The sequence below is a fragment of the Arachis duranensis genome, chromosome 8 (assembly GCF_000817695.3).
Source record: "Arachis duranensis cultivar V14167 chromosome 8, aradu.V14167.gnm2.J7QH, whole genome shotgun sequence".
In the NCBI taxonomy this organism is placed as follows: domain Eukaryota; kingdom Viridiplantae; phylum Streptophyta; class Magnoliopsida; order Fabales; family Fabaceae; genus Arachis; species Arachis duranensis.
Window position 1 is genome coordinate 23,111,466 of NC_029779.3, and position 14,712 is coordinate 23,126,177.

Genomic DNA, 14,712 nt, shown 5'->3' on the forward strand with positions numbered 1-14,712 from the left:
TAGCATTTATGCACTTTCTTGCATCCTAAGTAAGTGATTTGGAGTAAAAATACATAACTTCTTTAAATCAAGCAACCACCATGAAATAAATGTTAAATCATGAGGTTTAAGCTAATTTTAATTGCATTTTAATTGATTTATAAGCCTCTTGAATTTAGTGATACTTTGAGTGGTTGTTTGGTTTATTATAGGTGAAGAAAAGAAAAGAAAATGAAAAGCGTGGCCTAAGAAGCGTGACACAAGAAAAGGAAAGCGTGGCCAAAGAAGGGAGAAGCGTGCCGCAACTCATAGTGGAAGCAACCTTGCCCTCCACAAGGGCAGAATGCCCTCTAGGAGGGCAGCATTAGGTGACCAAGCAAGCATAGGCAACTCTGCCCTGCCCACTCCAAGGGCAGAGCACAAAATGGTGCCTTGGAGCCAAGAGAAGCAAACTCTGCCCTGCCCTTGTGGAGAGCAGGATCGGGCTCCATGAGGAAGAAAATCAAGGTAAAAATGTCAACTATGCAAGCCACAAGGTTCGAACAATGAACCATGAGGAAGCCAAGCTCTAAGACCCACTAGCGTGCCAAGAAATCAAAAGAAAAAGTAGCGTGTTTGCAAGCCACCAGGTTCGAACACGGGTCATGAAGATTGGGAACCTTGCCCTGCCCTTGGCGCGGGCAGGGCAGCATTTGAAATGGTGCATGGACTTGGCGCACCAAACGCCCCCTGGCGCACCAAAGCTTTCCTGCCCTGCCCTTGGGTGGGCAGGGCAGCGTCCCACGCACCAACGTGCATCGCGCGCACGTGCGCGTTCCTCATTCTGGCGCACCAACCTTCACGCCCTGCCCTTGGCGCGGGCAGGGCAGCCTCTGGCGCACCAACCTCATGCCAGACGCGCACCACGCAGCACCAAAACGCATCATGGCCGCACCAACTCCAAGCACCAAGCATCAATTTTCTGCCCTGCCCTCCACAAGGGCAGGGTAGCCTCCTGGGAGTGGATTTTGGGCCAAAATTCAAATTAAAAATTAATTTGAACTCATTTCTTCACCAATCCAAAAGCCCATCCAAATCCCAAAATCCAAGAATAGAAAGTGTATAAATAGGACTTAGTTTGATGTAATTAGGACTTTTGGATTTTTACTCACCTTTAGCTACCTTTACTTTGAGCTTTGAATTCTTACTTTTATTTTGAGAGCTTTTGAATACTTTCTTGAGAGAATTTGACCGAGAACTAAGAGGATCAAAGGAGAGTCTCCTTCCTCACTTCTCTTGGGCAATTCTACTCTTCTGTTTTCTGAGTATTGGGTGTGTGAAATTGGGGAAATTCTGTCCCAATTCCCATTCAAGCTCTTTGCCTTTAATTTTCTGCATAATTCAATCCAAATTCTGTTATTCAATTGCTTCTTCTTTAATTTTCTGTCAATTGCTTAGTGGATCTAGATCTGGGAAGGAAATTGGGTTTTAGGATCTGCTACCTAAGCCCTTGGAATCCTGAGATCACAATTTCACTTTTGGTTCTTTTGTGAACCTCTGCTACATTTTATTTAAATTCTGTTTGAATGCTACTTGTTTCTGATTTACTTTCTGCTCAACCATTTACTGCAATTTACATCTTCTTTGTTTAGATCTTACAATCCCATTCCTCAATTCCCTTTTACTTTCTAGCAATTTATCTTCCTTGCCATTTAAGTTTCTGCAATTTAAGTTTCTTGCACTTTAAGTTTCAGTCATTTACTTTCTTGCTCTTTAAGATTCTGCAATTTTACAATTCTGTTCTTCAATTTACTGCACTTTCCCCTTCCCCATTTACATTTACTGTCATTTAATTTCTGTTAAACACAAATCACTCAACCAAAACTTGATTCGCTTGACTAAATCACCCACTAAACTAAAATTGCTCAATCCTTCAATCCCTGTGGGATCGACCTCACTCATGTGAGTTATTATTACTTGATGCGACCCGGTACACTTGCCGGTGAGTTATGTGTTGGATCGTTTTCCACACATCAAAGAACACTCAACATAGACTACATTGTGGTCGACGTGAGCTCAACCTACAATGCCTTAATAGGTCGACAACACTAAATCAGCTCGGGGCAGTAGTCTCGACTCCACATCTATGCATGAATTTCCCAACTACAGAAGGGATCGCTACGATAAAAAGAGACCAGAAAATAGCACGCCGCCATTACTAACGAAAGTCTGAACCTTAGAGGCAAATGAGAAAAAATCCACACCATCGAACTCGGAGGAATTCGAGGTCGGGAAGAACTCCGTCCACAACCTGAAGGCGAGATAGAAAAAGTCCAGATTGGAGATGTCCCAGATAAAACGACCAATATCGGTGCAATCCTAAAGGGAGAAGTTAAAAAGCCCCTTACACAGTTCTTAAAAGATAATGACGACCTCTTCAAACGGAAGGCCGCAGACATGCCGGGCATAGACCCCAAGCTAATGTGCCACAAGCTGGCAGTATATCTAGGATCTCAGCCAGTACAGCAGAGGCGTAGAAAGCTCGGACCAAAAAGATCCCAAGCTAGGGAAGAACAGGTACAAGCTCTACTAGAGGCAGGATTCATTAGAGAAGTCAAGTACCCACTATGGCTAGCCAATGTCATCTTGGTGAAAAAGTCAAATGGGAAATGGCGGATGTGCACTGATTACACCGACCTCAACAAGGCTTGCCCAAAAGATCCTTATCCACTCCCAAGCATCGACACTCTAGTGGACACCTCCTCCGGATACAAGTACCTCTCATTTATGGATGCTTATTCAAGATACAATCAAATCTCGATGTACCCACCTGATCAAGAAAAAACCTCATTCTTAACACCCAAAGCAAACTACTGCTATGTCGTCATGCCATTCGGACTCAAAAACGCAGGAGCCACCTACCAAAGGTTAATGAACAAAGTCTTCGTAGATCACATTGGAAAACTAATAGAGGTATACGTGGATAATATGTTAGTAAAAACACAAAGTGAGGAATCATTACTGTCCGACCTCGCCCAAGTGTTCAATACTATAAGAAAGCATGGCATGCGACTTAACCCTGCAAAATGCACCTTCGCAGTAGAAGCTGGCAAATTTTTTAGATTCATGCTCACACAAAGAGGAATCGAAGCAAACCCAGACAAGTGCCAGGCCATACTCGACATGAAAAGCCCGACCTGTGTCAAAGAAGTGCAACAACTCAACGGGCGACTGGCAGCCTTGTCCAGATTTCTAGTCGGATCAGCCATAAGATCTCTCCTCTTCTACGCTACGCTAAGGAAGGGAAAGAAGTTCGAATGTACATCAGAGTGCGAGCTAGCTTTCTAGGATTTCAAAAGATTCATGGGACAACTACCCATTCTTACCCGACCTCGGGAAGGAGAAGCACTCATATTATGCCTAGCAGTAGGAAGCCAGGCAGTAGCTTCGGCACTAGTCAGAGAGGACAAAAGTGGACAGCAACCTATATACTTCATCAGCAAAGCGCTACAAGGGTCCGAACTGAACTATCAAAAGATAGAGAAGTTCGCCTATGCTCTCATATTAACCTCTCGATGACTTCGTCCATACTTCCAGGCTCACACTATCAAGGTTCGGACCAACCAGCCCATAAAAGGCATTCTGCAGAAAATAGATTTAGTGGGGAGAATCCTACAGTGGGCAGTCGAGTTATCCGAATTTGACCTCCAATATGAAGCTTGGACAGCGATCAAATCACAGTATCTAGCCGACTTCATTGCAGAGTACACTAACACCCCGGAAATCCCTTCAATGTGGAATCTTTACGTGGACGGCTCTTCAAATAAAATCGGGAGCAGAGTAGGCGTGATAATAGAAAGTAATCAGGGAACCCAAATCGAACTCTCACTAAAGTTTGAGTTCTCTGCTTCCAATTACCAGGCTGAGTATGAGGCGCTATTGGCTGGTTTGAAGCTGGCTAAAGAAGTCAGAGCCCAAAAACTTGTCATCTTTAGTGACTCACAGGTTATCACCTCGCAAATAACAGGGACCTACCAAGCCAAAGATCCTGCTATGAAAAAGTACCTGTACAAAACCAGGGAATAACTCGGGCAATTCCAAGAATATGAGAACCAACATATACCCCGGGAACAGAATGCTCGAGCTGACGCACTCTCAAAATTAGCCAGCTCCAAACCAGGGGGCAATAATAGGAGCCTCATCCAGGAAGTACTGCAGAACCCATTAATCTCAGAAGAAGAAAATATCTTAGCCATACAGGCCAAGATCAAGGATGGATGACTCCCATAATCAACTACCTCAAATCAGAGATACTCCCTACAGATAAGAAGGAGGCAAAGAGGTTAAAGCGGGAGGCACAGTATTACACCATCATAAACGACATTCTATACAAGAGAAGAATTTCGACACCTCTACTAAAATGTGTACCGACCTCTAACACAAAAGAGGTCTTGGAAGAGATACACAGTGGCACCTGTGGGAACCATCTCGGAGCACGAGCCCTTGCCAAAAAAGTATTCTGAGCCAGATTTTTTTGGCCGACTTTACAAAAAGAAGCCACCGAGTACGTTAAGACGTGTCCACCATGTCAGAAACATGTTCTGCTACTCCTGTGGTAATATAATACTCTGCCGCTGCTGAATCACTGTTCGCTACAGCTGCTACCTCTCTAAATCTGTTTCTGTTGTGCTACCACTTTGCTGCTGTTGTGGAATGGATTAGGACAGTAATTAAGGTTGATTTATGAAAATTTAAATACATCTATTAATTTGTTATTGATGTTATGCGTGCAACTAAGTGCTTTCCTGAGGCACTCATCACTTTAGGCCCTTCTTTAAGCATTGCTAAAATTCAATTTTCTCTGTTATTTTATGTCTAATGCCTTCAAAGTATTTTGGAGGCTTGAACAATTTTGTCTCTTAGTTAATTAGGAAGTTAGATTTGCAGTTAGTGAGACTAATAGTTAGGACTTCAATTTAGAAACTTAGCTATCTACATGAAATATATAGGTTTTCGATGGATATGTCGAAAGACTGGATGGATACACCACGTCATGAGAAAGAATATCAAGTTGGTGTAGAAAGATTTTTACACTTTGCTTTCTCATCAAAGGGAGTTCTTCAAGGGGAAGAACTTCAATGTCCATGTGCAAAGTGTTGTAATAAACTTTGGTTAAAGAGAGATGACGTATATGATCATCTAATATGCCACGGTTTTGTAAAAGGTTATAGGCGGTGGTTTAATCATGGGGAATCACTTTTTGCTATGGATATTGACAGTGACATAGGCGGGGCATATAACTGCAATGATAATATTGATGAGTTGTTACGTGATAGATTTCGAGATAATACACAAGTTGACGGACAAAACATGGGGCCTAACGAATGTGCAAAGGAATTCTATAAATTGGTAGACGAGGCAAGCCAAGAACTATACCCCGGGTATAAAGGATTCACAAGATTATCCTTTACCCTTCGTCTTTTCTTGTTAAAATGCTTGCATGGTTGGAGTAATGCGTCATTTACTTCTCTCTTGGAATTATTGAAAGAAGCAATGCCATATTTGAATATTCCTATTTCTGTTGATAAAACCAAGAATATGGTGAAGAACTTGGGTCATGACTACCAAAAGATCGATGCATGTCGCAATGACTGCATGTTGTATCAGAACGGGAATAAGAATGACTCATCTTGTCATGTCTGTGGAACATCCCGTTATATTGAGAATCATGAAGAAGATGATGATGTTACCTCATCTAGAAAGCCTCGCAAAGTTGCTGCAAAAACTTTAAAGCATTTCCCTTTGATTCCCAGACTTCAACGACTTTTTATGTGCACAAGAACTGTCGAAGCTATGTCTTGGCATCACAATGAGCGTGTTAAAGACAGGTCCTTAAGGCATCCTACCGATGGTGAATCTTGGAAAGCATTTGACAATCGACATGAAGATTTTGCAAAGGAGCCTCGTAATGTGAGACTTGGGTTAGCAAGCGACGGATTCAATCCATTCCGAACTTTGAGCAGTACACACAGTACATGGCCTGTTGTTCTGATGGTGTATAATCTATCCCCTTGGATGAGCATGAAGCCTAATTATTTTATGCTATCTTTACTCATTCCTGGACCACAATCACTGGGAAATGACATTGATGTCTATCTTCAACCGTTGATTGAAGAATTAAAAGAATTATGGGAGTCAGGTGTCGAAACATATTATTCAAAAGAAAACAAAACATTCAACATAAGAGCATGCCTTTTGTGGACAATTAATGAGTTCCCGGCGTATGCTATATTATCTGGGTGGAGTATAAAGGGAAAATTAGCTTGTCCATGTTGTAATGATGAGACTTCTTCTATCTATCTGAAACATAGTCACAAGACTGTTTATATGGATCACCGAAGGTTTTTACCCATGAATCATCCATGGAGGCATAACAAAAGATCTTTCAATGGAAAAACTGAACTCAGGTCTCCACTACAGTTGTTAGAAGGTTTAATATATTGCAAGAGGTAGATAATTCTTTTGGGAAGAAGCAAAAGAGATCAAATAATGGCATATCAAATTGGAAAAAATGGTCAATCTTTTTTTATTTACCATATTGGAAGTCCAACATGTTTAGATACAACCTTGATGTCATGCACATAGAGAAGAATATAGTTGATAGCATAATTAGAACTCTTTTAGATATTCCCGGAAAGACAAAAGATCATGCAGCTGCTCATTTTGACCTTAAAAACATGGCTATTAGGAAAAACCTTCAACCAAAAGATACAAAAGATGGGAAAAAAACTAAGTTAGCAAAGGCATGCTTTTCAATGACTCCAGCAGAGAAAATAATCTTTTGTAGTGTGTTGAAAGCGGCAAAATTACCAGACGGTAGCACTTCCAATATTGCTTGATGTGTGCATGAAGCAAAAAAGAAGATTTCTGGTTACAAGACCCATGATGCTCATTTCATGTTGCATTACTTGTTGTAAGTACCAATCAAGAGCATACTTCCTGACCATGTTGCCATCGCTCTAGTTTGATTATGTTCATTTTTTCGCCGAATATGTCAGAAAATAATTAGCCTAGATGAGGTAGTTAACTTAGAAGCAGAGATTGTTGAGACATTATGCCAATTGGAGAGGATTTTCCCCCTAGCTTTTTTGACATAATGGTGCACTTGCCTATTCATTTGGCAAATGAGGTGAGGTTAGGTGGTCCAGTTCAATATCGTTGGATGTACCCTGTTGAACGGTATATGTGCACACTAAAATCATATGTTCGTAATAGAAGTCGTCTAAAAGGATCTATTGCCGAAGGATATTTGGCGAATGAGTGTATCAATTTTTGCTCAAGATATTTGCATGAAGATGTTCAGACAAGATTTAATAGAATCCCTCGGAACAACGATGAGTGTGTTTCAGATGAGGTGCGAACTCCTAGTTTGTTTCCAAGCAAAGGATGTCCTCTTGGTGGAAGAATAGGAGATTTATTTATTTTAGATGAAAAATCAGAAATACAAGGTCATGCATACATCCTAAACAATTGTGATAAGATCGAAGTCTACATGAGGTATTTTGTTCGATTCATTATCATTTGTTAGATCTCAATCATCATATTTAACCTTACTAACAACTAAGACTATGAATATTTAATCTCTTCAGAGAGCATGAGGAGGCAGTTAATGATAACAATCCACGAAGAACAAAGTGGGAGAAAGCCAAGGACCGTAGTCAATAATTTTCACAATGGTTTAAAATTCGTGCCATGAAAAAGAATGTGCCTGGTTGGGCAAAAGGGTTGGCTAGGGGTCCAAATAGAGTTGTAAAAAGATTTTCAGGTTATATTATCAATGGGTATAGGTTCCATACAAGGCACCGTGATGTGAGACATAAAACTCAAAATAGTGGTGTCACATTAGAGGCATTGACTCCTAGTTTTGCTAGTGTGAAAGTGATGAGCGGATAATTTATACGTTTTTTGGCATTGTTTTTAGGTAGTTTTTAGTAGGATCTAGCTACTTTTAGGGATGTTTTCATTAGTTTTTATGCTAAATTCACATTCCTGGACTTTACTATGAGTTTGTGTATTTTTTTGTGATTTCAGGTATTTTTTGGCTGAAATTGAGGGACCTGAGCAAAACTCTGATAAAAGGCTAACAAAGGACTGCTGATGTTGTTGGATCCTGACCTCCCTTCACTCGAAATAGATTTTCTGGAGCTACAGAATTCCAAATGGCGCGCTCTTAACAGCGTTAGAAATTAGACATCCGGAGCTTTCCAGCAATATATAATAGTCCATACTTTATTTGAGATTAAACGATATAAACTGGCGCTCAACGCCAGTTTCATGCTGCATTCTGGAGTCAAACACCAAAAACACGTCACGAACCAGAGTTGAACGCCAAAAACACGTTACAACTTGGCGTTCAACTCCAAAAGAAGCCTCTGCACATGTAAAGCTCAAGCTCAGCCCAAGCACACACCAAGTGGGCCCCGAAAGTGGATTTCTGCATCAATTACTTACTTCTGTAAACCCTAGTAGCTAGTCTAGTATAAATAGGACATTTTACTACTGTATTAGACGTCTTTTGACCATTCGGTCTTTGACCACATCTTTGGACGCCTAATCCTTAGACCAGGTCCTTCTCCCTATTTTTGAATTTATATCACATTTTGGGGGCTGGCCATTCGGCCATGTCTGGACCATCACTTATGTATTTTCAACGGTGGAGTTTCTACACACCATAGATTAAGGGTGTAGAGCTCTGCTGTACCTCGAGTTTTAATGCAATTACTACTATTTTCTATTCAATTCAGTTTATTCCTGCTCTAAGATATGCGTTGCACTTCACCATGACGAATGTGTGAATCCGTGACACTCATCATCATTCTCACCTATGAACGCGTGACTAACAACCACTTCCGTTCTACCTCAGAACGAATGCATATCTCTTAGATTCCTTAATCAGAATCTTCGTGGTATAAGCTAGAATTGATGGCGGCATTCATGAGAGTCCGAAAAGTCTAAACCTTGTCTGTGGTATTCCGAGTAGGATTCAGGGATTGAATGACTTTGACGAGCTTCAAACTTGCGATTGTTGGGCGTGATGACAAACACAAAAGAATCAATGGATTCTATTCCGGCATGATCGAGAACCGACAGATGATTAGTCGTGCTGTGACAGAGCATTTGGACCTTTTTCACTGAGAGGATGGGATGTAGCCATTGACAACAGTGATGCCCTACATACAGCTTGCCATGGAAAGGAGTAAGAAAGATTGGATGAAGATAGTAGGAAAGCAGATTCAGAAGGAACACAGCGTCTTCATACGCCTATCTGAAATTCCCATCAATGATTTACATAAGTATTTTTATCTTTATTTTCTATTTATTTTTTATTATTATTCAAAAACTCCATAATCATATATTATCCGCCTAATTGAGAATTTCAAGATGACCATAGCTTGCTTCATACCAACAATCTCCGTGGGATCGACCCTTACTCGCGTAAGGTTTATTACTTGGACGACCCAGTGCACTTGCTGGTTAGTTGTGCAAGGTTGTGAAGAAAGTGCTGAGTTATAAACGCGCATACCAAGTTGAATGCCATTATTAGAGATCACAATTTCGTGCACCAAGTTTTTGGCGCCGTTGCCGGGGGTTGTTTGAGTTTGGACAACTGATGGTTCATCTTGTTGCTCAGATTAGGTAATTTTCTTTTTGTTTTACTTTCAAAAAATTTTCAAAAATCTTTCAAAAAAATTTTTGTTCTGTTTTCGAAAAAATTATTCTAAATTTTTAAGAATGAATTCTAGTGTTTCATGAAGCATGTTGTAGCCTGGTTGGCTGTAAAGCCATGTCTAAATTCTTTTGAACTGAGGCTTCCTCTTCACATGCTTGAACAATGTATGATAAAGCTTGGCTGGCTATTAAGCCATGTCCAATTTCTGGACCGGGGGTTTAGACTAACATTGAAAGATTCCTGGAATTCTTATTAAAAATTTTGAATTTCTTATTTTATTTTTCCTATATGTTTTCGAAAAAAATATACAAAAATCCAAAAAAATTATAAAATCATAAAAATCAAAAATATTTTATGTTTCTTGTTTGAGTCTGGAGTCAATTTTAAGTTTGGTGTCAATTACATGTTTTTAAAATTTATGCATTTTTCAAAAATTCATGCATATGTTCTTCATGATCTTCAAGTTGTTCTTAGTAAGTCTTCTTGTTTGATCTTTGAATTTTCTTGTTTTGTGTCTTTTCTTGTTTTTCATATGCATTTTTCGTTTGTTAGGGTCCAAGCATTAAAGATTTCTAAGTTTGGTGTCTTTCATGTTTTCTTTTCTTGAAAATTTTTCAAAAATAAGTCTTGATGTTCATCTTGATCTTCAAAGTGTTCTTGGTGTTCATCTTGACATTCATAGTGTTCTTGCATGCATTATGTGTTTGATCTAAAATTTTCATATTTTGGGTCATATTTGTGTTTTTCTCTCTCATCATTAAAAATTCAAAAAAATAAAAAAATATATCTTTTCCTTTTTTCTCTCAAAATTTCGAAAATTTGATTTGACTTAGTCAAAAAATTTTAAAATTAGTTAGTTCTTATAAGTCAAGTCAAATTTTCAATTTTAAAAATCTTATCTTTTCAAAATCTTTTTCAAAAATCAAATCTCTTTTACTTATCTTATGATTTTCGAAAATTTAAAACTATTTTTCAAAATCTTTTTCTTATTTTATTTCAAATTTTCGAAACTTAACTAACAAGTAATGTGATTGATTCAAAAATTTGAAGTTTGTTACTTTATTGTTAAGAAAGGTTCAATCTTTAAATTCTAGAATCATATCTTTTAGTTTCTTGTTAGTCAAGTAATTAATTTTAATTTTAAAAATTAAATCTTTTTCAACCATATCTTTTTAATCATATCTTTTTATCATATCTTTTTAAATCATATCTCTTTCAAAAATTTGATTTCAAAATATCCCTTCTAACATCTTATCTTCTTATCTTTTTAAAATTGATTTTCAAATCTTTTTCAACTAACTAATTGACTTTTTGTTTGTTTCTTATCTTTTTCAAAACTACCTAACTACTTTTTCCTCTCTAATTTTCGAAAATTTCTCCTTCCTTTTTAAAATTCTTTTTTTAATTAATTAATTGTTTTAAATTTTAATTTTAATTTTATTTCCCTGTAATTTTTGAAAATCACTAACTCTTTTTCAAAATTTATTTTCGAAATTCTCCCCCTCTCATCTTCTTCTATTTATTTATTTATTTACTAACACTTCTCTTCATCTCACGAATCTGAACCTATCTTCACCCTTGTGTTTGGATTCTTAACTCTTCTCCTTCTTCTATTGCTTTCTTCTTCTACTAACATAAAGGAATCTCTATACTGTGACATAGAGGATTCCTCTTCCTTTTCTGTTCTCTTCTTTCTCATATGAGCAGGAACAAGGAAAAAGGCATTCTTGTTGAAGCTGATCCTGAACTTGAAAGGAGTCTGAAGAGGAAACTAAGAGAAGCTAAATTACAACAATCCAGAGACAACCTTACTGAAATTTTCGAACAAGAAAAGGATATGGCAGCCGAACCCAACAACAATAATGCAAGGAGGATGCTTGGTGATTATACTACACCTACTTCCAAGTTTGATGGAAGAAGCATCTCAATTCCTGCCATTGGAGCAAACAATTTTGAGTTGAAACCTCAACTAGTTGCTCTGATGCAACAAAACTGCAAGTTTCATGGACTTTCATCAGAAGATCCCTACCAGTTTTTAACTGAGTTCTTGCAGATCTGTAAGACTGTTAAGACTAATGGAGTAGATCCTGAAGTCTACAGGCTCATGCTTTTCCCTTTTGCTGTAAGAGATAGAGCTAGAACATGGTTGGACTCACAACCTAAGGATAGCCTAGACTCTTGGGATAAGCTGGTCACGGCCTTCTTGGTTAAATTCTTTCCTCCTCAAAAGCTAAGCAAGCTTAGAGTGGATGTTCAGACCTTCAAGCAAAAAGATGGTGAATCCCTCTATGAAGCTTGGGAAAGATACAAGCAGATGACCAAAAAGTGTCCTTCTAACATGTTTTCATAATGGACCATAATAGATATATTCTATTATGGTCTGTCTGAGTTCTCTAAGATGTCACTGGATCATTCTGCAGGTGGATCCATTCACCTAAAGAAAATGCCTGCAGAAGCTCAGGAACTTATTGAAATGGTTGCAAATAACCAATTCATGTACACTTCGGAGAGGAATTCCGTGAATAATGGGATGCCTCAGAGAAAGGGAGTTCTTGAAATTAATGCTCTGAATGCCATATTGGCTCAGAACAAAATGTTAACTCAGCAAGTCAACATGATTTCTCAAAGTCTGAATGGATGGCAAAATGCATCCAACAGCACTAAAGAGGCATTTTCTGAAGAAGATGCTTATGATCCTAAAAACCCTGCAATGGCAGAGGTAAATTACATGGGGGAATCCTTTGGCAACACCTATAACCTCTCATGGAGAAATCATCCAAATTTCTCATGGAAGGATCAACAAAATCCTCAACAAGGCTTTAATAATGGTGGAGGAAGCAGGTTTAGCAATAGCAAGCCTTTTCCATTATCTTCTCAGCAACAGACAAAGAATTCTGAGCAGAGCACCTCTAACTTAGCAAATATAGTCTCTGATTTGTCTAAGGCCACTTTAAGCTTTATAGGTGAAACAAGGTCCTTGATAAACCCCATTTGTAGGGTTTATCTTGTATTGATTTTTGGGAATTTTATCACCTTTTACCCACATTTATTCAATGAAATAGCGTGGTTTTGTATATTCTCCTTTAATTGTGCTCAAGAGTGAAAACATGCTTTTTAGATCTTAAAATAGCTAAATATAATTTACCTTGATTCCATTAGATGCCTTGATATGTTTGTTAAGTGATTTCAGATTTAGGAGGCAAAGATTGGATCAAGGGAATGAAGAAAAAGCATGTAAAGTTGGAGAACTCATGAAGAAATGATGGAACCAAAAAGCTGTCAAGCCTGACCTCTTCGCACTTAATTGACCATAACTTTAGCTACAGAGGTCCAATTGATGCGGTTCTAGTTGGGTTGGAAAGCTGACATACGGAGCTTCAAAATGATATAAGATTTGCCATAGTTGCATCGCGCATAGGGGCGCGCACGCGCACGGTACGCGGATGCACCGATGGTGGCACATGACCCACTTAATGCAACACGTGGCCAACGATTTTAGAAGCCTTGTGGGCCCAATACAACTCATTTCTGATGCTATTTAAGCCAAGGATTGAAGAGGAATCAACATACTTTTGATCATTAGTCATAGTTTAGTTTTAGAAGTAGTTTCTAGAGAGAGAAGCTCTCACTTCTCTCTAGGATTAAGATTAGGATTAGGTTTAGTTCTTAGATCTAGATTTTAATTCACCTTCTTCTACTTCTGTCTTCTTAATTCCTTGTTGTTAGATTCACCATTCTTCCATTCTTTTGTTGTAATTTCCTTTATGTTGTTCTTATACTTTGTTGTAGATCTACTATTGTTCCTTCCATTTTCTTTCAATTCAATAAGAGGTAATTCATGTAGATCTTGTTTCCTTTAATTTTTGTTGTTAATTCTTTACATTTGATTGTTGTTAGATTTTGTTCTTGTTGTTGATTTACTATGCTTTCCTTTTCTGCTTTCCTTTTATGCCTTCCAAGTGTTTGATGAAATGCTTGGTTGGATTTTAGAGTAGAATTTTATACTCTTGGCTTGGAAAGGTAACTTAGGAGCTCTTGAGTTACTAATGTCCAAGTAATTGATGATTGGGAGCCATTTACTCTAGCTCTCACTAATTGAATTAGTGGAGAGTTAGGACTTATGGACTAAGATTGATATAGCTCATTTGACTTTCCTTTACTACTAGTTAGAGGATGATTTAATGAGATTAATCCTTGCCAATTTTCATATTGTGGTTAGTGATTAGGATAGAGATCCTTGACCACAACCCTTGCCAAGACCTTTTTTAGGCCTTAGTTTACTTCCTTGCCATTTATCTTTCATGCTTCACATCAAAACCCCAAAATAACTGGTGCACGAAATTGTGATCAATACTTTTCACAACTCAAATAATCCCCGGTGATGAACCCAAAAACTTGGTGGACGAAATTGTGATCACTACACTTTTCACAACTCAATTAATCCCCGGTGATGAACCCAAAAACTTGGTGTTCAATACCATGGCATAAACACAACTTCGCACAACTAACCAGCAAGTGTACTGGGTCGTCCAAGTAATAAACCTTATGCGAGTAAGGGTCGATCCCACAGAGATTGTTGGTATGAAGCAAGCTATGGTCACCTTGTAAATCTTAGTCAGGCAAACTCAAGTGGTTATGAACGATGAATAAAACATAAAGATAAAGATAGAGATACTTATGTAATTCATTGGTGGGAATTTCAGATAAGCGTATGAAGATGCTTGGTCCCTTCCATCTCTCTGCTTTCCTACTGTCTTCATCCAATCCTTCTTACTCCTTTCCATGGCAAGCTGTATGCAAGGGTTTCACCATTGTCAGTGGCTACCTCCCATCCCCTCAGTGGAAATGTTCAACGCACCCTATCACGGCACGGCTATCCAGCTTTCGGTTCTCGATCATGTCGGAATAGAATCCAGTGATTCTTTTACGTCTGTCACTAACGCCCCACAATCGCGAGTTTGAAGCTCGTCACAGTCATTCAATCCCTAAATCCTACTCAGAATACCACAGACAAGGTTTAGACC

The 14,712-nt window shown here is 38.6% G+C and overlaps 2 protein-coding genes and 1 non-coding gene across 3 annotated transcripts in view; 2 read left to right on the forward strand and 1 right to left on the reverse strand.

Annotated features, from left to right (window-relative positions):
• Nucleotides 1-4,044, forward strand: part of LOC107461311 (uncharacterized) — a 7,541-nt gene extending 3,497 nt beyond the window's left edge. Inside the window, exon 2 of the mRNA XM_016079799.1 lies at nucleotides 3,677-4,044. Coding sequence (XP_015935285.1) covers nucleotides 3,677-4,044 — 368 coding nt within the window. The remainder of the gene's footprint in view (nucleotides 1-3,676) is intronic.
• A 930-nt stretch (nucleotides 4,045-4,974) lies between these two features.
• Nucleotides 4,975-6,857, forward strand: LOC107461312 (uncharacterized). Its single transcript, XM_016079800.2, has 2 exons — nucleotides 4,975-6,467; nucleotides 6,578-6,857. The coding sequence occupies exons 1-2, from the start codon at nucleotides 4,975-4,977 to the stop codon at nucleotides 6,855-6,857; spliced, it is 1,773 nt and encodes a 590-aa protein (XP_015935286.2).
• Nucleotides 6,858-11,924: 5,067 nt separating this feature from the next.
• LOC127741367 (small nucleolar RNA R71) lies at nucleotides 11,925-12,028 on the reverse strand. Its single transcript, XR_008002319.1, has one exon. It is a non-coding gene; the product is annotated as a small nucleolar RNA R71 (small nucleolar RNA).
• Between the last annotated feature and the right edge of the window lie 2,684 nt (nucleotides 12,029-14,712).

Excerpts from the sequence above, each read along its gene's own strand:
- LOC107461312 (XM_016079800.2), top strand. The coding sequence starts at position 4,975 with ATGGATATGTCGAAAGACTGGATGGATACACCACGTCATGAGAAAGAA. Across the intron at positions 6,468-6,577 it reads GGTTTAATATATTGCAAGAG|ATACAACCTTGATGTCATGC; the intron begins GTAGATAATTCT and ends CAACATGTTTAG.